A 21,753-nucleotide genomic window follows, 5' to 3' on the forward strand; every position below is an offset into this window, starting at 1 on the left:
AATTAAAAGTAAGTAACAATTTCTAATCTTAAAGGATAATTTTTTTTATAAAAGTAAAAATAAAAATTTATTCATCCTACAAAACAAGAAAACATAAAATAGGTTTTTATTTATTTATTATATGATAATAAGAAAATAAATCCAAATGTATCATGGTTACGTTTATTAGAAAGAGGACGCCATAGAATATTGGACGGCGAGTGATGAAAACGACATCAACGTGGAACAAGTCGTAGTATAGGTTATGCCCCCTAGTTACACAGGATCGTGACACGTGGACGTTCAGGATTGCACATACTCTAATCATGTTCTTATAAATTAGGGTCGCGTTTCGTTGAAATTCATTGTAGCTAATTGCGTGTTTGTTTTGCGTCATTTTTTCCTTGTTCTGCACTTCTGTGTCTCTCTCTTCTTCCATTTTGAAAATGTCTGGCTGTGGGTGTGGAAGTAGCTGCAACTGTGGCAGCAACTGCAGGTAACAGAATCGCTTTTTAGCTTCTTTTACAAATATGCTTTATTAACGTTTGAAAGATATTTTTGAGAATTCGTGGTCGAAATTAATTTAAATTTTTAGGTTCACCAAATTAATTCTATTATTTCTTTCTCAATCTATGTGATTTTCGATTTTGTTCTTTTATGTAATCTTGTGATTGGTTTTGTGATACCCCTTTGGAATTTGGATAGAGTTGCTGTTTTATTGCTTACACGGTAACTGTCTGTTTTAGAAAATTTTCTAATAATAATTTTTCTGGGTTTTGATTATACTCTTTTAGTAGCTTTGGTTTGATGAAATTAGGGATTGACTTTGGATGTCATTTTAACTATTTTTGAAGTAAATTCAACTTAATTTTTAATTGAAAACTAAACCCAGACTAATTAATTGCTTTAATTTTCATTCTGCTTTCTCTCATAATCGTTTCTCTTTCCAAGAATAACTTTTTTTTTTTTTTTTGATTCTATCTGGATACCCTTTTGGTTGAAACTTTTTAAATTTGAGTCTCTGTTCTTCTTTCAACATGGATAATTAAGAGGATAGATGTACGCTTTATTTGAGACTCTGACGATTGAAGAATCTGGATTCTCTGTAGAAACCTTGTAAATACTTCCTGTAAAATATTTACAGGAAGTACTATTTTTGCTGTCTGGGCTTTCAAAACTACTATATTAAAAGAGTTTTTTAATATATTTTAAAATATTTAAGGTAATATTTATATGTATGGTTTAAGTAGAAAGCTAGCATTAAAAGCTCAATGGAGAATTTAAATATGACTATTATTTGATAATCAGTATTTCATGTTTGTGGGAAAACATTGTTCTTAGGTTCTTACTTAATGTGTATGGGAAACATTCTTTAGTCACTTAAATATTCCTTTCTAAATTATTATCTTTATATTGTATTTTAACTATAGATTATTATAAAGTATTTAGTTATTGTCTTCTATAAAAGTTAATGTAAAAATATTCTCTGTAACAAACATATATAAAATGTTTTTCATATAACAAATGAATTTTATAAAAAAGTAAAATTTTTATTTCATAAAATATAGTAATTAAATATTTCTAATTTATTTTAAGAACTAAATACAATTTTTTAATGATGAAGAAGATTTTAACTTTATTTTAATTATCTTTTTTACATTTGCTCCATTAAATTGTCTGAAACAATTAGTAGTTTTTCAGTTTTAGTTTTCCTCATTTCAGCTTGTATTGTCGTACATGATCTCACTAAAATTAACTTTGTGGGAAAAGTTAATCATTTCTCACCATATATTTTCTTTTTCTAATTTGATTTTCCTAGATGTTTCAAGGAACCTAATGTTTATTGATATTTTATTGTGTGACAGTTGCAATAAGTACTCTTTTGACTTGAGCTATGCTGAGAAAGAAGAGAGCATAGTCTTGGGTGTTGGGCCTAAGAAGGCTCAATTTGAAGGTGCTGAAATGGGTGTTGCAGCTGAGGACAATGGTTGTAAGTGTGGATCAAACTGCACTTGTGACCCATGTAACTGCAAATAGGTGAAAATGAAAGCTTGAAGCAGAGATAACTGTGATATATGTATCAAAATACCCACTTGATAATAAGAAACATGTGTTTGGTTTCAACTTCGGTTTGGAGTTTTACAATAAAGAGGTCATGGTTTACCTTTTTACAAGTTCATTGTTGCAGGTGTTTCATGCTCTATGATTAGTTTGTGTTTCGTTTGTAACAGAACTATATGTAATTTGAATTATCAATGAATCTCTGCTCATAAATGAAATGTTATTGGTGTTATATTATATGAATAAAATGTTTTGCTGATTTCACGTTGATCACAGCCGTAATAATGTTTCATTTAAATATATTAAATATCATAGTTGAAATTAGTTAGAAGTTCATGAATAATGTTACAAATAATTATACTATTACCATTGATTATTATCATAAAAGTTAAAATCATTTCGCATTTTTTTAATGAATTATTTGAAAATAAAAATTAGAGAAAAACATGAAATGTGCTGTAAATTAAAATTTAAACTTTCATAGTAGAGAGAATAAAAGAAACATTTACACATAGAAGGTAATATATTATATATACATAATTATTTCAATATGGTACTGTTTTAGGTACGGGTGAGTTTTCATATTCAAGTGATTTGTTTTTAATTACTCCCCTTTAAATTTATGATTTTGTTTGTCAAACATTAATACTTTCTTATTTTGAATCATTATTTATAAATTTTGTGATTAGTTTTTTTTATTAAAGTTGATCTAACTACAATTCAAAAATATTAATTGTGATTTAATTTTTAAATATCAAAATTTTAAAATTAGTTTGTTTTAATTTAACTGTTTGATCTACGCAGTATTTCGATCAATAGGGAATTGATCATCCGATTAATAATTAACTGAATAAATATATTATACAATACCATTATAAAAAAAAGATAAAAATACTACATAATAATTAAAGATTAAATTAGTATAATTGTTAGTTAAATTTATATATGAACCAGCATGTCAATTTTAATTTTAAGATATTCAAACATTACATGAGCAATTATTACGTAATCATTAAATAATCTTCTTAAATTTCATAATTATCATCAACTTTATAAGAACATGAAAAATTAATTGATTATGATGAAAAAACATGACATTAAAAGAAAAATATTTTCATTAAATTAGTACAATTATAAATTAAAATCTAAATAAATAATATAAAATTAGTATATATAATCTTGACAATAAGGAAATTATATTTTAGTAGGAAAACATAGGTTCATCTGCAGATGTCAGAATCACTATTTTATTTTTGTATTGGTAGAAGGGAAAGTGGGTCCGAGATGGTTTGCAACCAAATGAAAGATGGTAATTGGAGGAGTGAGGTTGCGATAAAGAGAGACAAAGACAAAATGATTGCCTAGAAGTCATCGTTGACACTATTATTGCATGTGACCCTTTCTTGATGCAGTAACTTTATCATCAGAACGTCAAAGGTGTTTCTGTAGTCCTTCAGACTTCGAAGTCTTCGTTGGCAAACTGGTACAGAATTCGAAGTCTTCTTTGGCAAACTGGTTGACTAAGTCTATCGAAGGAGCCAGACTAATTGTGTTGATTGTGTGATGAAAACTTAACTAAGAAAGTCATCCAAAGGATTAAGGTTAAGAAAAAGAGGTTAAACATCTTGATTTTTTTTCTAAGTATTAGAAGGATTCATTTTTAATATTTATATTGTTGTTTTGTAAGGTCTAATAAGACTTGAAGATCATGGATTAACCATACAAGAAGTTTGATAAACCATGAGAAACAAAGGAACTAAAATAGGATGCAACAGTTTTCCAGATTGAAGAGCATAACTTTCAGATTGAAAATGTGAAGGAAAATACCTACCGGACGGTGATCTGTGCCCAGCCAATATCCTCGCGCGCTCAACCTTTGCGTATCAGATTTCACTTTTTACCATGTTTTTCATGTGTGCTTGGTGTAAATCCACCAAGCTTGGCTCCCAAGCTCGATTTATTTGAGTTTTAGAGGTAAAATAAGTGAGATTGAAGGCTCTTCTTCACATAAATAAGAGAGTCTCTCCATTGTAAAAATCACTTTTGTGCTACCAGGCACAATTTAGTTGCTTTCTATGTATGTTCAAGTTTATCCTTCATTTTAAAAGATGAATGTTTTGTGTTTGAGTCATTTTCAACTTTATTTCTTTAAATCTGTTTTGTTATGGTCCTCTGAAATAGTTGATGCAATTTTAATTTTGTTAATTGTTTTAGTAATCTGTTATGTTGTGTTGTTTCTGTTTGCTTGAGCTCAAGTACTAGACAAGCTATATATCTACCAATAAAAGCAATGAGACTTTGTTTTAGTCTTGGTGATACAAGTTGAAGCACTACAAATCATCTCTAATTTCAATTATGTGAGAACTCTGCTGCAAAATTATTGTTTCTATTTCAATTCATGAATTTGTTTCCAGTTAAATTCCTTTTATTATAGAGCTTTATATAAATTTCATTGATGTTGTTGAAGGTTGCTAAAAGTGTAACAGGCCATTACAAGTAATGAAATGCAATTTGTATAGCTTGGTTGTTCATAATTAATAACACCTCACTGTTTCATTCCAAGCTTTTCACCGTGCTTAAAAATTCTTTAACTGCGTAATATGAGTTTAAATCATTCTAGCTATCTTCAACTTGATCTAGTGTTTTAAGACTTCCTTGAGTCATTTCCACTGTTGTTCCAGTTTTTGATTCCTTGAAACCTGATTTTGGTGGTGAGTTGGTGTATTTTTCTGAATAATTGGTAGTAGCATGGGTTGAATTACGATTTATGATGTTTCTGTGCTATTGGAAAGCTTGAAAAAGTTTAAATTGGTGTTTGAAAGTTGCTAGCACTGTTCTTTTGGTTATATTTTAGCCTATATGGAGATTTGTCTTCTAAACCCTCACTTTTTGGGTTAAAATGGAAATGAAGTAGTGATTTTGAGCTGCAAGTTGTTTATAACTCATTTAAGAGTTTAAACACAATTAAAATCATCAAACAAAGTTGTTTGAACTTTAAGTTGTGTGTTTAAAACACTTCCATACGTTTTTGGGTATCAAACCACCAAACCAAGGACTTTTTCTGGTGTAGAATTCATTTTTCAGCTACTGTTTGATTCTTCTCTTTTCCTAAATTCAATTCTGGATTGGTAAAAGTTGGTTCAGTGTTTGAAAATGAAATTAAATGATCAAAAGAAGTATAATCAAGTGATAAAAAGCATATAGAACCTTGCAATCCAGATTAGAGGCCCTGAGAAAAAAAAAACTCAAAATATGAAGCTCTTTGGGGAATTTCATCAAACACCTTTGGAAAATATCAAACAGTTTGTGTCTGGAATGAATTTTGAGCTATTAATTTGATTTTTCTTGCTTTCTCAATATATTCTAGTGCCTTTATTAAGTTCCTTTTGAGTGCTTGCTATTATTTTATCTTTGTTCCATTTGAATTCCTCATTCTTGGCTTAGTAGTCCAATTCCGAAAAGTGGTTTGCTGAAAACTGATGCAATGTGCTAAATCTGTTTGGTGTTGTTTGATTTGGATTTTGGAGGTTTTGAGAAATCTGTTTGAGGCATCTAGAAGCAAAAACCTATACCTACAAAGTAGCTTCTTAGGAATTGGAAAGGGAGCTGAAATTGGAACAGAAAGAAGGCTCTCTAGCAGTTTAGTTTTCTGGTATTCCAACAACATCAAACTCACCTGAAAAGCTCACTTTGCAATCTGTTTTGGAGTGGCAAACAATAACAGCCAAAGCTTGAAGTCTACACTAGTTTTAGGCATTATTTTGAGTTTGTTTGAACCTCTATATCACGGAACCTTTGTTGTTTAAAGTTAATTCTTGTTATTTAGCTAAGTGACTTGGGAAAATGCTCTTGAAGCAATTCCAAGTTCATATTTGACATTGTAATAGTTTAATTTCTTTTCATTAGTGTGATAGTGTGTCAAGGGGCTCTAAGTGTCACTTACGCTTTCACTTCACTTACGACCGTCTAGCCTTTACATTTTGCATCTTTATCGCTTTCTTTAATTTGCTTGAATGACTTTTTGTGTTTTAAGTCTTCGTGGTATATAGGATAACGTAACATTTAGATAAACTTTCTTTTGGGTTTTAGGAGCATTTTATTTTGCATTTGAAAAATATTTTGAAAGATTTCTACCTAGAAGCTTAGGTAAAGATAATCTAAGAAAACTATGGCTAGGAAGGACTTGGTTTTTAAGCTTGTTCATTTGTGACTCACCTATTCTTCTTGGGAGCTACTTGGAAAAACTTTGACTTTAGGTTCTCTTTAGAAATCCTTAACCAAAAATAAGAAAGTTTGTGAAAATCTTTTTCACTCATCACTTGTGCAAGTTTTTGAAAACCTTATGAAAACAATTTCTAAATACTTCACAAGAATGAGTAAATAGTGTTCAAGGAAGTGTGAGACCTAAAAGTGACAACTTACAATTAAGAGAAGAATTTGAACAAAAGTTACAAGGGACAAAGAAATTAGTGAGCTGAAAGATATGATTGGTCAACTTTTGATCAATCAAAACAAAGGCAAAAACAAAGAGGGGTCTTCACATAGAAGAAGAGAATACCTTGGAGACACATCATCTCTACCTAGTGAGCTTGAACTTTATAGTAGTTATCACAATGATGATCACTCTCAATCACCCCCTAGGAGAAACCATAGATCGAGTGAACATTACCCAAGGGAACCTAAGATTGATCTTCCTTCCTTCCATGGTAAAAATGATATTGAAGAATATTTGGAATTAGAGATGAAAGTTGAGCAATTGTTTGAATGCCACCAAATAGATGATGAGAGAATAATGACTATGTCCTCTTTAAGTTTTCAAGGCTATGCCTTATATTGGTGGAAAGCCTTGGTAAAAGACCTTAGATTAAGACACCTACCTTCCATTAGGTATTGGAAGGAGCTGAGGTTTGCCTTAAGAAGAAGGCATGTACCAACGTATTATGATAAAGAGTTAATGGACAAGCTCCATAAACTCCAACAGAAAAACATGAGTGTTGAGGAGTATAGGAAAAAAAATGGAATTACTAATGTTAAGAGCTGGATAAGAGAGGAACCAAGTATAATAATTGCTAGGTTCCAGTGTGCTTCCAAAGCCTTGAAGCTAGTTAATGTTTGATCCACTCTAACGGGTCTGCCTACATAAAACACTTTAACGCCCAAGTTAGCTGAGTGCATTAGATAGAAGTTAGTGTTATAATAATGAACATAAAATATTTGGCTCAATGATTGTATTATTTATGAGGTAATTATGTTGTTCATGGGTCCTCATCTACATGGGCCTAAATGGGCAACTGACCCATTTACCTCATGAACTAGTTGTTTGATCTAGATTCTTCTAAGTCATTCAATAGTATGCCATTAGCTTTGGTAGTCCGAGAAGTATTCGGATGGGTCAACTAGGTAGTGATAGTCAGCCAAGCTAATAAGTAGTTGGACAAGCCGATATATATTTGGTTCAGTCACGTTCACCATTAACTCTTGTAGGTGGCATGTGGTCCTAATAAGCAACACATGGTCCTTGATAGGGGCCTCCTAGCGTGTGTTCTATGCTAAGTTGTCATAGGACAAGATCAATGTTGATAAGGCCGAAGGGTAATCGACCATATATAATACACCAACCCCCTAATCTTTTCATTACTTGAAGCCATGTGAAAAACTTCAGTGAAGCAGTCATAGTTGGTAGTCGTCCTATAGAGTGTTGCAAATACAAAGAAAATTTGTATCTTCAGTAGTAACTTTACAAGTATAGTAGCCCACATTCTAAGTTTTCATAGTAGCCCACTTACTAGGGTGTGTTCTATGCTAAGTTGCCATAGGACAAGATCAATGTTGGTAAGGACGAAGGGTAATCGACCATATACAATACACTAGCCCCCTAATCTTTTCATTACTTGAAGTCATGTGAAAAACTTCAATGAAGCAATGGTAGTTGCAGTTGTCCTATAGAGTGTTGCAAATACAAAGAAAATTTGTATCTTTAGTAGTAACTTTACAAGTATAATAGCCCACATTCTTGAGGAGCATAGGGACAAAGATGTTTGAATGATGTGATATAAAGTCTTCAAAGAAGTGAATGGTGAATAGTTGTCAAGCTCCATAGGAAACCAAGTGAGGAGGTGAAAAGTAGCCTTTGTTTAGCACTTGTCTCTTTCTCTTTCCTTTTATAACTTGTACTTTTAGAACAACGTATATATAGTTGAGACAAAGTGAGGCCAAATATCCTTAAAATTTTAAAAAATTTTGCACACCTTTAGGTCTGAGTTTCTAGGGACCGAAATAAAAGAATATATATAGGACTTTAGATATTGTATAAATGAAATCAAATCCTCTTAATTAAATAAAATAATTAAAATAATAGAAGGAAGTTTGGAAAAAGTTTGTACACCTTTCAGATAAAATGATATATGACGTCCGTTGAGATAAAATAATTAAAATAACAATGAAAGTTTTGAAAAATTTTAAAAATTTTCGCACACCTTTCAATCTCGATTTATAGTCCATCAAAGTAAAAAAATATGTATGGCTTTCGTTCCTTCTGTCTTTATTTACTAGGAAACCAAAATTTATCATGCAATCCGATAAGTCTGGTAACTTTAAGTCTAATTCAGTCCCACAAAACTAGTTTGTAAAGTAATGTTTGCAGCCATTTATATATTATAAATTTGTTTTATCTCTAGTAAATGTGGAACTTCCAACCATGATAGCAATGTATGATTTAATCAGAATAGATCTAATTTTTCTGTTTACATGTTATGAAACAGATTTATAACCTGCGTTTATATATATTAAGATATCGTTTTGATAGATCCTTACGGTGATATAACGTGCATAACGATTATTAATGCATCGAGTGGTTGCTGAATTATCCACTTGTGGTATCCACTCTCGATGAACTTCCTTATCTTTATCTGAGGAGGGTGTCATTTTTCTTCAAGCCTCCTTCGTCTTATGACCTCCTCGGCCTCAATATGTGGGGACGCGCTGTTTCAAATCTTAGCCATTAACTTGGTCTTGCTTCAAGTGAGTAATTGATTGGAAGTGTTCACTTGAAGTCCTTTACAAAGCATCCACTGGTTGATGCACACAATGATATCGATAAAACGATTGAGGTAATCTCATTATCCTATCCTTTTATCAAATAGTTCAGTGATCCTTGATGGTTTCACTTTATTAGTTGCGAACTGTTACATGAACATTTGAGAAAAAGCAGGAAAAATGTGACATTGTAGAGCAGTTCCCAAGAACTAAAAACATCTTGCGTGGCATGGCATGTAATGCTCCCAAGATTAACATCTAATCTCAGAAGGCCTTGAGGTTGTTCTCCAGGTCCCCTGATCCGAAAAATGGGGGTCTTTTTGGGACCATATAATGGGGTGGACTAGTTCATCCATGATTTCTTGCGAGAAGGGCTGATCAGCATTTATATGTCTGAATTGGTCGTGAATCCCCCATTTGTGATGGGTTTCTTGTCTTCGCACCATTTGCTGAAGTTCTTCGTTTGCTTTCTGGAATTCTTCGTGTACCTTTAATGCTTCTGCCTCCAAGATTAGGAAACTTTAACTTCCGGATGTAGTCTCTCCTGTTCAAATCCTATTTGGTATCCAGGATTTGTTGTCGGTGGACATATTGTAATCTTCTCTTGACTCATGGTTCTTTTTGTGGAGGTTGGATCAATTTTACCTACCACAGCAGACACCAATTATTCTAGTAGTATAATGAGTTCAAGTAAGAAGATTCAAGTCCTTCGTAGTCAAAGATATATAACATTTTGAACTACAAAGCTTTATGCATTCATCTCATTCTATTAGGAGTGTACCATTTTTCTAAAGGATATTAAGTATTTTTGGTTAAATAGATTACTGTTTTCAAATACAGTAATCGAGTTGGGTTACGTGTTAGGTTAGTTTCTCTTTTCTGTTATTTTCCCTTCCCCTTCAGAACTCTATAAATAGGGACCTCTCTGTAAGAACCTACATTTTTCAAGCAATAACATCAGATATTCTTTTCTTCTAAAGAGCAAACAGGGATCTCTTTCACTACCCATTAATCGTGCCTTTCTCCTTCTTCTTTTCGATCTTCTCTCCCATCGTCTCCGGTGAAGGCAGCTGCTTGCTCCGACGACGGGTTTCCATGGAAGCCTAGAACCTTCCTTTCCATTCAAGAAATGCGTCCTACGTTGCCAGCCACCACCATCTGATCGCGAGGATGCAAGTGTAGTTTTGCGTTTTGGTATTAGTGGGTACGTTTTGGATTAAAGGCCATTGGGCCCGTTCTTTACAAGTCTGGCCCATTCTCTTTAAAGGAAATATGTGGGACCGCTTACAGATTTCAAAATTTAAATTTTAGTCAACACTTCAAACCAAAGAAAGAGCGTTTAATCTCCTAAAACTAGATATTTGAAATACATAAAGGACTCGATTTAAGGACTTATCTACTTGGTCTACATCCCTCCTCTAAGCATCGATCAAGATAGAGAATTAGGCTCGATCATGGATAGAGAAGCCGGTCACAAGAATACAATTTTGGATGAATGGGCTGACTCTATGTCAACGATGCTGGGTTGTGTGGATGACGAAGACGTGGAAACATGTAGCATTTACCTTGTTTCAAACCAACTTCGAAAATCGAAAATGGAAGCTTACATGCCGCATGTGGTCTCCATAGGACCCCTTCACCAGGGAAAAATAATGGAGCTTCAACACATGGAAAAGATCAAATGGCGCTGCTTGACGCATCTCCTTTCTCGATCCGAAAGAGATCCACAGGAAGCTTTGAAAAATTGCGGCAGATATCTGTTGAAATTAGATGAAGTTGTTCGTGCAAGCTACAGTGTTGATGACCTTGGGTTCAACAGCAGCAAACTCGCAAAAATTATGGTACTGGACGGCTGCTTTCTACTAGAGCTTCTCATTAGTTCATCAACCGAACTAGACAACCGAATACAGAGTAACCTATCCAATCCTAGTCCTGGAGCCAGTGTTATACTATGGGAAAAGGTGTTATCCGATTTAACCATCCTTGAAAACCAAATCCCCCTTATTGTTCTCTACGCGTTGTCCCATATACTTTTTCCCAAAGTTTTTACAGACAAAGATGGTAAGAGATTGATACAAGAGCATGCGCTTTCTATCTTGGGCTACAATTACGGTACCCTGGGTTCCACCTCCCACGAGTTAAAGGTTTTTCATTTCCTTGAACTTGTTCACGCTTCCATAGATAAGGAAAAGGAGAAGGATAGAGTGAAGAAGGATTTGACGATCCCTATACTTGGAGAAGATAAGAGGGTCACTAACAGAAAAGTGAAACTAGATCGCTGTGCTACAAGGCTCCAAGCAGCTGGAGTTAAAATTGAAGGTACGATTAACGAACAGCGCAGGGATTCAAGTGTAGCAGCCATGAACAGGTTTGACTTGAGGGTAAAATTCAGCGATGGGAAGCTAGAAATTCCGCAGCTACGAATTACTGAAACCACGGAAGCAAAATGGCGGAATTTCATTGCTTGGGAGGTGAACAAAAATAAGGTGGAAAAACAGAACGGGGAAAGAGCTATTTCTGCTGTCATGAATGAATCCGGGATAAGGTTTCACTTTCTTTGTTATGCTTGGTTCTTCAAGAGTTTGATTTGTTCCGTTCACGATGTCAGAGTGCTCCTGGACAGCGAAGTAATATGGGTAGCGCCGGACAAGGAGGGCAAAAGCGTGAAGAGCGACGAAGATCTGGTGGATCTGTTCCGTAAGATGACAGAGGGAATTTCTGAATCGGATCTGGAGGAAACTGACACAGATCCTTGGATTAGTGAGGTGATTATGAATTTGAATTCATACCCAAGCACACTTTGTGCCACAGGAACATGTAGAATCACGTGGCACATTTTCAGGGGGAATCTAGCTTCATTTTGTTACAATTGGACGCACTCGTTTCGGGTGCTTAGACGTGATTACATCCCTACGAGGTGGAAACTAATTGCAGTGCTTGCTGCTGCGGCGGGGCTTATTCTCACCGCCCTCCAGACTGCTTTTTCAGCGCCCCGCCGTAAGTAATGTTTTATCACATGGGTGGAAACTTGTTTCATTTCCTTTTTACCGAGTCATTTTTAACCCACTGTATCTAATTTCTGTTAAATGGATGGGAATGCGTTTCATTTGCTTGTAACGAAGTGAAGTCATTTTCAAAGCAAGAAATATATAAGAATGGAGTTCCTCTTCATTTCTACCATACATAATTTTTAGATGATTGTTGTAAGTTGTAAAAGTTTAATAAGAAAACTCTTATTTTATATTTTTTATGAGATAAAAAACTAGTATTTTTGTTATAGCTCAAAATTTTATTTAAAACATAATAAAATCTAAGACATTTTCCAATTACTATAAAATTTCTTAGATTTTAAACTTCTGAATATAGCATATGAATTTGGGTTACTTTCTTCAGGCTCTCTTTCAAGTTTAATTCAGTGAATTACTTTCTGTTTCAACTTTAACTGTATTATGAAAGCTATTTCAAGGTTGTTCACCCCAAGCCCAAAAATCCTCTTGTGAACCTTACTCAACGGTACATGTTTATCAATAATATCAACTCTTCAAATTTTAACACATAAATTTATTTGACTACGTGGAATGGAACAGAATCATTTTGTTTAAATTTTCTAGACTAAACAATTCAAATTTAAAAATCAAAATCAAAATATTTGAAAATTTAAGGATTAAGAATGTAATTAAATCCAGAACAATTAATACAAATTTGGATTCCTATAAAAATTTAAGGGTCAGATTTTTAGAAAGAATTAAATATTTCAGTATGCAAATTTTATGAGAGAACACTACCAAAAATAGTTTTCAGAAATAAAACAGGTACAAGAAGTCCAATATAATTTCTCAGATACATTGTGTCAGTATTTTTCTTTTTCAATTTCGATATAAAAATTAAAAACTAAGAACTTTCTTTAATTAAGTTCGGGGTTATCTATATTTTCAGCGCATACAATATTAAACAATTTTTATTTTAATTCTTGAGGTTTTTTTATTTTCTAAAATTTAAAATTACTTTTTGCTTCTATTTTCATCCACTTGTTTAACGTAAAACTCAAATTTTTTAATATTCAATAAAGTCTTAATTTCCGTAATTTTTTTCAATTTGATTATTTTTTTATGACACTGTCTAAATAGTTAAGGAGAGAGTGTCCATGTGAGAAATTAATGAATGAGTTGTTAGGTTTTGACATACGTGACAACTTAAATAAACTGATGTGAATATTTGATATTTGGAAGTGATTTTCTTCGAACAAATGAAACATTGGTGTTGAAGTGTGGATTCATAAGTTTCATCATAATGGCATGCAAAATTGTGTTAAATTGTCATTTAAATTGGTAGTCAAGAAGGCTAAGTCAACTATGCTTTCTTAATCTGAGGTTGTTTTTTTACATTGAGGTATTAGGGTTTTTGTCGCTTTCTCTTGCATTTTGTTTGTTTTCAAATTTGATGTTGTGATGTTTTGGTGAAATGAGTAAAATGTTTTTTGTGTGAGTGTATTAGTTTGGTGTGTACACTACAAAAAAGAAGGGCATTACCGAAGGCCAGAAGTCCTCGGAAACAGCCTGAAACCGTCGGTAAAAGGTAATTACAAACGGCTTATCGACGGTCAAAGAGCCCTTGGTAAATCCTTTGTCGCTAACATTTACCGAGAGCTTCCGCCCTTCGGTAATTACCGAGGGCCAAAAGTCTTCGGTAATTACCGAGGGCCAAAAGCCTTCGGTAATTACCGAAGGGCAAAACCCTTCGGTAATTACCAAAGGACAGAGGCAAACTAAGAAAATCGTCCAGGTAAATCAAAACACACACCCTTGGAACATTATATTTTTTAAAAGACAAGAAAAAATATATCAGAGAAGGAAAATGCATGAATTTAAACACTTCTTTATAAAATAAAAATTAAAGAATGAGATTCAGGGCCAAAACAAAAGTACAACTGACTAAGGTCTAAAACAAAGGGTGCCTTATGTGGCAACAATCTCAAAACTAAACATCTACATAAAAATGTAAGATGAAAATGCCCTCAACTGCTTGGATTGGTCTATTTGATCTAAAGCCACAACTCCTTCCACGATATCCACCCCTGCCATAGCCACGACCTGCAACAAAATTTAATTACAATTGTTAAATAAAATTAAATGCAGCTTATTAGTTAACTTAATATCAGTCACAATAACAAAAATTATTGTTACATAGAGCATCTCAATAAGCTTAAAAATCAAAAGGTGCTGGGTGAAATATTTCCCCTTCCCTATCAGCAATATTGGCAGCAAAAATATCATCTACTGAGGCAAAAATAGAAAACATGTTCAGGGGGAAGGATTCATCCACTTGATCAATTCATACATAACACACAAAGAAAACTAAATTTTACACGATATTTTAATACCACTTCAACATTATTTTAATACACTGTATACCTGCAATCATATACCATAACAGCAACACCATTAGTTTATAACCAATAATTTAGTCCCTTTCAATAGAAGATATATGATCAATAAAACAGAGTGGCAAAGAGATCAGAGCAATTTAATTATCACATAAGGCATTATTAGTACTTATTGACTATCCTGCAGCAAACAGAAAATGGTTAAAGATGTTATACTTATTTTGAGCTTATTTAAGCTTCCATTTAATCTAAGATTTTTTTTAAGTTTTGAGAGATTTTATAAAAATAAGCAAAAGTGAAATAAGTTTATCCCATAATCTAAAATCAACAATAAGAAGTTAAATGATTTTAACTTTCTCTAAAAGATTATGTTAACTAATACGTAAATACATTTTATCGTATAATAATGTTTTTTCATTCTTAATTTTTCCCTATCAATACTTTTGGAAAAAATTATCCAAACATGATCATATTCAATGTCCCCAAACATGATCAAATACCTTAATTCATTTTATCATATTTTACATAAGACTTCATTATTCATGAAGCTGTTTACCCCAAACTGTAATTTTTCTTTGATTAATACACCAAATTATTCCATGAATTTACAAGAATCAATCAATCTGATCTCGGAAACAATAAAATGTTATTTTAACCCTTGAGCCTATCTTTTGTCAGTTCACCAATAAAAATAATATTTTTGTAGTTAAAAATTGATGGGTTCTAATAATTCTGAGACTAATTTGGTGGTTTTCAGAATCTCAAGTGGTATTTAATTGCAAATGCTCACAAGGACAATTTGACACAAAAGTAGACACATCATAATAGCACATGATAAACTAAAAATATAGCTACTAGCAATTCCTCCAAACTTAACGTTATCAATTCAACCCTCAAACATAGGTGACACAAATAAGTAACTAGCGGACGCAACTAATGGAGGAATCTTATTCTTTCTTGTGCATAACGAGAGAGGAAAAACAAAAAGAAAACAGTTAGAAAATGGAAATGAAGAGGAAGCCTAACCTTGAGAGAGAAATTGAGGGCCACAGAAGAAACTGAAGCCTAAGCCTTAAATCTGCGACGCCCACACCGCCCATCAACGCCGCAGCCACCAGATCGCGCTGGAAATTCTTCACACCACAATTGAACACCTTATCTTGCCAAAGTTTCAATCTTTTCCCCTCTGAGTCATCTTCTTCTGCGCTCATGCTTCAATTCCCTACCACCGCCTCTACAACTCAATAACTTTGCTCAAAAGGGAACACACCCATCAATATCATTTGTTTTTTCTCAGAGAAAACCCAATTCGGAGCAATTTATATCACTCTGGAACCAAGCTTATCCCTTTGCAAAATTGGGTCAATTTTTTGGTAGTGAGAGAGAAAGCAAAGTAAAAATGCGGAAAGATGAAAAAGAGTTTATTTGTAGAGATGGTAGCCTGCACAACGGGCACGACGCATGGAGGTCGAGCCACGGCGTGATGCAATCGGCATGGAAGAGGTGTTTGCAGGGCAACTGTTTGGCCTCAACGTCGAGGAAAATTTGGTCTTTGCATACAGCGAAGAAAACGACGCCGTTGGGGTTGAGCGCAGAAAGGAGTGAAGGTCTAATGTTGACGAAGGGGAGAGGACGGGGTTTGGCGGAGAGGGGCTTGGAGGAGAGGAGTAAGAGCGCGTCCTGGAAAACGTCAAAGAGGGGTGATTCGGCGTCGTTTTGGGAGAAGGGAGAGTCCATCAGTTCGAGGAAGGAGGTATGGCAGTGGGGACAAAGGAAAGGCGAGGGAAGGAGCGTGAGGGACACACTCATATCGCATTCGTGGCACCAGTAGGTCTTTGCTTCTTGCTCCGCCGTCGTCGCCATCGGAAGTATTTCCCTCTGCGAATGATTATGAACTTAAAAGGGAGGCACCCTCCGCGATTGCACGAACCCGCTCAACCACCGGAAATGCTCGCGCTCTTCATAACACCGCTTTGCCAACAGAAGATGGAAGGGACCGATGATGCGCAAACAAAAGGAAACCAAACGAAAGAGGAGAAATTTCGGAGGGAACCAAACGAAGGAGGATAAATTTGGGGGTACCCTCACACGTCCTTAGATTTCAATTTTGGGGAAAGAGAATGGAGAAATTTGGGGGAAAGGGAACTGCTGAAATTGCAAATGAGCGAGAAAATACCCAAAATTTAGGTTAAGTCATGGTGCACAATACCGAAGGTTCATATCCGCCGGTAAATTACGGCATATCGCAAATTACCGAAGGACACTTGGCCGTCTGTAATTATCCGCCGGTAATAAACGCTTCTTGTAGTGGTAAATCGTTTTCTTACAAACGGAGTTGAGAATTACAAATAATAAATCGATTTAAAGGAAGAAAAATTAAAGATAAGAATGATAAATTGTTGTTGGTTTATGTAGAGTTTGCAATATTTACGGAGAAGTTGAGGGAAGAAAGCTTTTCGAGTGATACCTTGTCAAAGTGCTAAATTTTTAAATATTTTGTAGGATCATTGTAGCACTTTTGATAGTACTTGAGAATTTTGCAGATGTTTTATTGGATGGTGAATGTTTGACATTTTATACATTTTTAAAATGTTGAATTTGATTTATACATTTGGAAAGTTTATATATATTTCATTTTGTTTGTTTATAGATAACCAATTTGGAACTTTTTTTTGCTGTAAAAGTGAAAAACATGTTTGATTCTAGATTTCTTAGCAAAACTGCACTGAGTTAGGGGCAAGCTACAACTTTCCAAATTATAGATCTTTTAGCTGCAGAATCTAAAAAGTTTTCCAGCAAATCCTTCGCTAAGGTAAATATTTCTTTCCAGAAACATTTCAACTTCAAAATCATTCTTAAATTGATTACTACAAAAAATTTTAAATGTTAGTAAACAATGCAAATCCCATGCAACTAGAAAAAAATAAAAAATATAAATAAATCCATCTTTGACTATAAACTAAAATTAAATTATTTGAGTTCTAAATTTAAATTTGAAAAATAATATATATAAACCAATTTTATTTTACTTTTTTTAGAATACATTGCAAAAACAAGACAAGATGGTCCAACTCCAAACGTCCCACCAGTATCTTCAATTCAAGACTCTATCTTTGAAAATAATCTTAGTAATTTGTCAAGCCACAAGAACAAGAGAAGGGGAGTAAGAAGTTGGGAAAAGGAAGCACGTCTCTAAGGGATGTGTAAGAGGCGAAGGAGGAGATTTCAATGACATGAGTTCCAAGCTCGTGGTGTGGTTAACTGGCGTAATGGTAGGCAGGGAGAGTTTAGTGACGAGTGATGTTACAAAGGGTTGCTTATATAGGTAAAAAAAACAACATCTCACATTATTAAGTGATGCTAGACTAAATTAAGCTCAACAATACTAACAATTCTCTCACTTAGAGCTTGATTTACATTATTATCACCTAGTGTATTTTCCTTCATCATCAATTACTCTTAAATGTCAGTTAAGGCAATACAAAGCCTCAACTTATTTGTTGTGATAGTCTTGGTCAACATATCAGTTGGATTCTCTACACTTGGAATCTTCGACAAAGACAAGTCTCCCTCATTTGTCAAGTTTATGATAAAATGATACTTCAATTCAATGTGCTGGCATCTATAAATGAAGAACTTGATTTTTAGCAAGATATATAGCACTTTGACTATCACTAAACAATGGAGGGTCATCTTGCTCTTTTCCTTATTATTTTAGAAGGTTCTTCAACCATACCATCTTCTTCGTTGCTTTCAAGATAGCTACATGTTAGAACTCCAAGTGTGTAATTGCCACATTGGGTAGAAATGAGAAAGTAGAGGACCATATAATGATGAAGACCTATTAACCCATTGCCTTAAGGTTTTAGGTAGACACTAGTATCAATCCTTTATGTGGTTAGATTTAGATCTCATTGATGTTATATCTCCCTAGTGAACATCCTCCTTTATAGACCAAACAAGTGGTATTAAAGCCAGGTTAGGCTCAGATGAGTACAATGATCCCTATATCAAAATTCTTCCTAGCAAAGGGTTCTAGGTAAGTGTATCCTGTTAAGATGAACAGTGGTACGAAAAACGATACTCAAATGCTTTTGTTAGAGGGGGAGTGTACCAATATGGAAGGAACTCACCATTGAAGGGAGAGATTGTTAGAATTCCAAGTGTGATTTTAAGTCCCACATTGGGTAGAAATGAGAAAGTACTTCATATAGTGACTTTCATATGGTGACATTCAACCAAACTTATACCAAGACATAGAAGCAAAAAACTGAAGATTGGAACACAAATAATGAAGACTCAAGGAATCAATAAATAGAACTCAGCATCTGATCTAATTGTAAAGTATGATTGACACTATCGAACTTCAAAGCAATACCAGTTCGATGTAGTTGGCCAAAACACAAATTTGTTGATCAATCAATGTTCAACCGAGCTAGGTTGAGCCTTTCATTGCTCACTTAGTATGCACTTGTTACTAATTAGATAGAAACCAAACAAAGCTATCAATAAACATTTAAACATATTCAAGCACCTGATATTTCATCTAATGTTGCCAATGAAATCTATCATCAAGCTCATTCAATTGAATGTCATAGCTCTTGATGATTTACAAAATTCAAACAAGGCATGGGTCAAAATTAATTCATGAATTGACAATTCAAAAGGTTAAAGTCATATTCATATGACAGAACAAATAAATAACATGACTAAGACATAACAAAAATGGATTTTCAAATTAAAAGCTCAAACAAGAAGATTACACCGAATTAAAATGAGAAAAATACAATGACTCAAAGCATTGATTGAACAAGATTTTGAAAGCTAATTAATAAAAAAAACTCAAATCAGAATAACAAAATCAAGACAGTAAAGAAATGTAATGAACAACGCGAAAAATGGAGAAAACTCAAAATAGAGATGTGAAATAATAGAGATCGAAACAACAGAGAAATGAGAAACTTATCTTTGAAGCGTGCTCGACCTTACTCTGATACCAACTGATGGAAGAACGCCGATGAGATAATTGATTGAAGCTACGCAAGTGATGAATCATTATTTTATACTATTCACTTAGCTTTCTGCACCGAATTTAATTAGTGAATTGTGCTTAATTGTCCAATAATTCCGCAGTTTCGCTAATTAGGTTTAATTTGGTCAGTAATTCATATTTTAATTCATTTGAATTATCTGAGTTTAATTATTCTTATTATTATTTTCAGGACAATGTTTGGAATTATATTTTGGGACATAAAGAGAGCTTCCACGTCATATGTTAAATTCCACCTCAGCATTTTATTTCAATTTCAATTGTAATTGCATTTTTAATGTGTGTTTTGGACCAAAATGACATTTGGCCGTTTTCGGTCAGATTTGTCAAAGGCTAAATTGTGGGGGTTGACCTTGGACGTAGAGTAAAGCACCCAAAGGGGCAAAAATGCTCATACACTTCTCATTCTCGTTTTTCTAACTTTAAGACGTCTTTCAGCTCTCCTTTGGTGTTTAGGTTTTTATTTTCTCTTCTAATTGCAATTTTGATTCTCGTTTCATGTTCTTGCTTCCATTTACATTTTCTAGTTTGCAATTGAATTCCATTTACGTTTTTTGTTTGCATTTCAGTTTCGTTTACATTCCTAATTCCGTTTTCTGCTGCAATTCCACTTCCAATTTCATTGTCTAGTTTCATTTTCCCAATATCTGAATTTGTTTTGCATTACATTTTCGTATTCTGCATTTTGATCCAGGTTTAATGATTTTTAATAGTTTGTTTTGCTGTTTGAATTTCATTTTAATGGTAGCTTAAGTGTGCTTGGTTGGTCATTAGCAACATGGCATCGTTTCCATGAGATTTTTGCACTATGATTGTCATTCTGTTGCTCTGACTTTACACAATATTGAATTTGTCCTGTGTTTGCAATTTGGTATATGCTTAGTTGTCTAATTGGTGTTTGATCCTCGCTTAGTCGATTAAACTGTATGGTGCAGAATTGATTGAATTTGGGCATTGCGTTTGCTTAATTCGCTTTTATGAAAACATGATTATTCTTCGCTTAGTTGGTTAATTTGTGTTGAATTAAGAGTTAGAGGAGTGTGTAATTGTTTTTAATCTTTGATTGAGAGCATTGTAATTGAGCTATTGACCAACTGTTTTTAATTTGCGTTTGAATTCATGTTTTAGTTGTTTAATTTTCCATTCACAAACTGTCCAAAATACACCCTCACCACGTGTTTGACCTATTTCCTGAACCACATTTTGTCATTGAGAGACAACCTAGGAGTCACTTCCTAGTATTATACTATATTTAATTGCATATTAATTTGATTCAGGTATGACCTCAATTAGCAAGTGCGATTCAAACTCCTCGAGGCTTCCTCAACAAAGAATACACAGCGGAATTGAATTGTAACTCGAGATGGAGAGAGAGTTAGAGAAGAGTGGTAGGGAACCTTAAATCAAACTGTGAAAAACCCTAAAAACATGAAGGAACCCTAGAAGGTGTGTAAACCCTAATTTGGACCAATTAAATGGTTGAAAAGTGAGATGAAACTGATTAATCGGTTGAAACTAAAGATTGAATGAGGGGAAAGACTTTAATCGGTAGAAATGGAAGAACAATCGGTAGAAAATGAATAAAATGGTGAAGGAAGAAGAAAACCTACGTTTTTTTATCAAGATAATCGGTGAAAAAGGTAATTTATGGTTGCAATGACTGAGAAGAAGTAAAATATGAAGAAGAAATAGTGGATCTGTGAAGAAAATGATGCTTACGGATGATGCGCTCCAGAGTAAGCGTGCTTTTTCAGTACTTTATCAAAAGTAGGTTGTATGAACACTTTGGAGTGACTTTTGATAGAGAGAACATTCTATGGATGTCTTCTTTGTCCACTTTTGACTTGTATATGATAGAGAAAATGAATGCTTGACATAGGTAATCTGCATAGAGTAGAGTAAATATCCATGCAGGCAGATATGTCTTATTTCTTATCAGTTTTGTTGTTTTGAAACGTTATGCATTTAATGGTCCTTAATGCACATTCAGAACAAATATAAGTTTTTCAAATTTTCTATTGCTCAAGCAAGATTTAATCGTTTAAGCATTCTACTAGAGATACCAAAATAGTTTATGAATGTTTCATCGTTGGATGAAAAGGTCATTTAGCAGAAGATATCGTTTAACCTTTGCTAGACTTTTCTTAACAACGCTTTGTTTAGTGATTATTCGTTTTGTTCAAGAGCGCGTTTTCAACACATGTTTTTGGAATAATGTTTATTTCATTTAGAGTGTTTAACAAAA

The 21,753-nt window shown here is 33.7% G+C and overlaps 3 protein-coding genes and 1 long non-coding RNA gene across 4 annotated transcripts; 2 read left to right on the plus strand and 2 right to left on the minus strand.

The window, feature by feature from the left end:
- The first annotated feature begins 316 nt into the window (after positions 1–316).
- LOC148190747 (metallothionein-like protein 1) lies at positions 317–2,310 on the plus strand. The gene is made up of 2 exons (XM_088102209.1): positions 317–475; positions 1,845–2,310. Exons 1-2 carry the CDS (start codon positions 426–428, stop codon positions 2,014–2,016), a joined length of 222 nt encoding a protein of 73 aa, XP_087958335.1. The 5' UTR covers positions 317–425; the 3' UTR covers positions 2,017–2,310.
- A 6,607-nt stretch (positions 2,311–8,917) lies between these two features.
- On the plus strand, positions 8,918–12,246 carry LOC148190748 (UPF0481 protein At3g47200-like). Its single transcript, XM_088101425.1, has one exon. It carries the CDS (start codon positions 10,530–10,532, stop codon positions 12,078–12,080), a length of 1,551 nt encoding a protein of 516 aa, XP_087957551.1. The 5' UTR covers positions 8,918–10,529; the 3' UTR covers positions 12,081–12,246.
- A 1,684-nt stretch (positions 12,247–13,930) lies between these two features.
- LOC148190749 (uncharacterized) lies at positions 13,931–15,823 on the minus strand. The gene is made up of 2 exons (XR_015782908.1): positions 15,485–15,823; positions 13,931–14,165 (listed from the first exon to the last, which is right to left on the minus strand). It is a non-coding gene; the product is annotated as an uncharacterized LOC148190749 (long non-coding RNA).
- LOC148190750 (uncharacterized) lies at positions 15,821–16,321 on the minus strand. Its single transcript, XM_088102103.1, has one exon. The coding sequence runs from the start codon at positions 16,319–16,321 to the stop codon at positions 15,821–15,823; it is 501 nt and encodes a 166-aa protein (XP_087958229.1).
- Positions 16,322–21,753: the final 5,432 nt, after the last annotated feature.

Source organism: Vigna umbellata, chromosome 11 (genome assembly GCF_029865625.1).
Source record: "Vigna umbellata cultivar VRB3 chromosome 11, Vumbellata_1.0, whole genome shotgun sequence".
NCBI lineage: Eukaryota > Viridiplantae > Streptophyta > Magnoliopsida > Fabales > Fabaceae > Vigna > Vigna umbellata.

Excerpts from the sequence above, each read along its gene's own strand:
- LOC148190747 (XM_088102209.1), top strand. The coding sequence starts at position 426 with ATGTCTGGCTGTGGGTGTGGAAGTAGCTGCAACTGTGGCAGCAACTGC. Across the intron at positions 476-1,844 it reads AACTGTGGCAGCAACTGCAG|TTGCAATAAGTACTCTTTTG; the intron begins GTAACAGAATCG and ends ATTGTGTGACAG.
- LOC148190748 (XM_088101425.1), top strand. The coding sequence starts at position 10,530 with ATGGATAGAGAAGCCGGTCACAAGAATACAATTTTGGATGAATGGGCT.
- LOC148190750 (XM_088102103.1), bottom strand. The coding sequence starts at position 16,321 with ATGGCGACGACGGCGGAGCAAGAAGCAAAGACCTACTGGTGCCACGAA.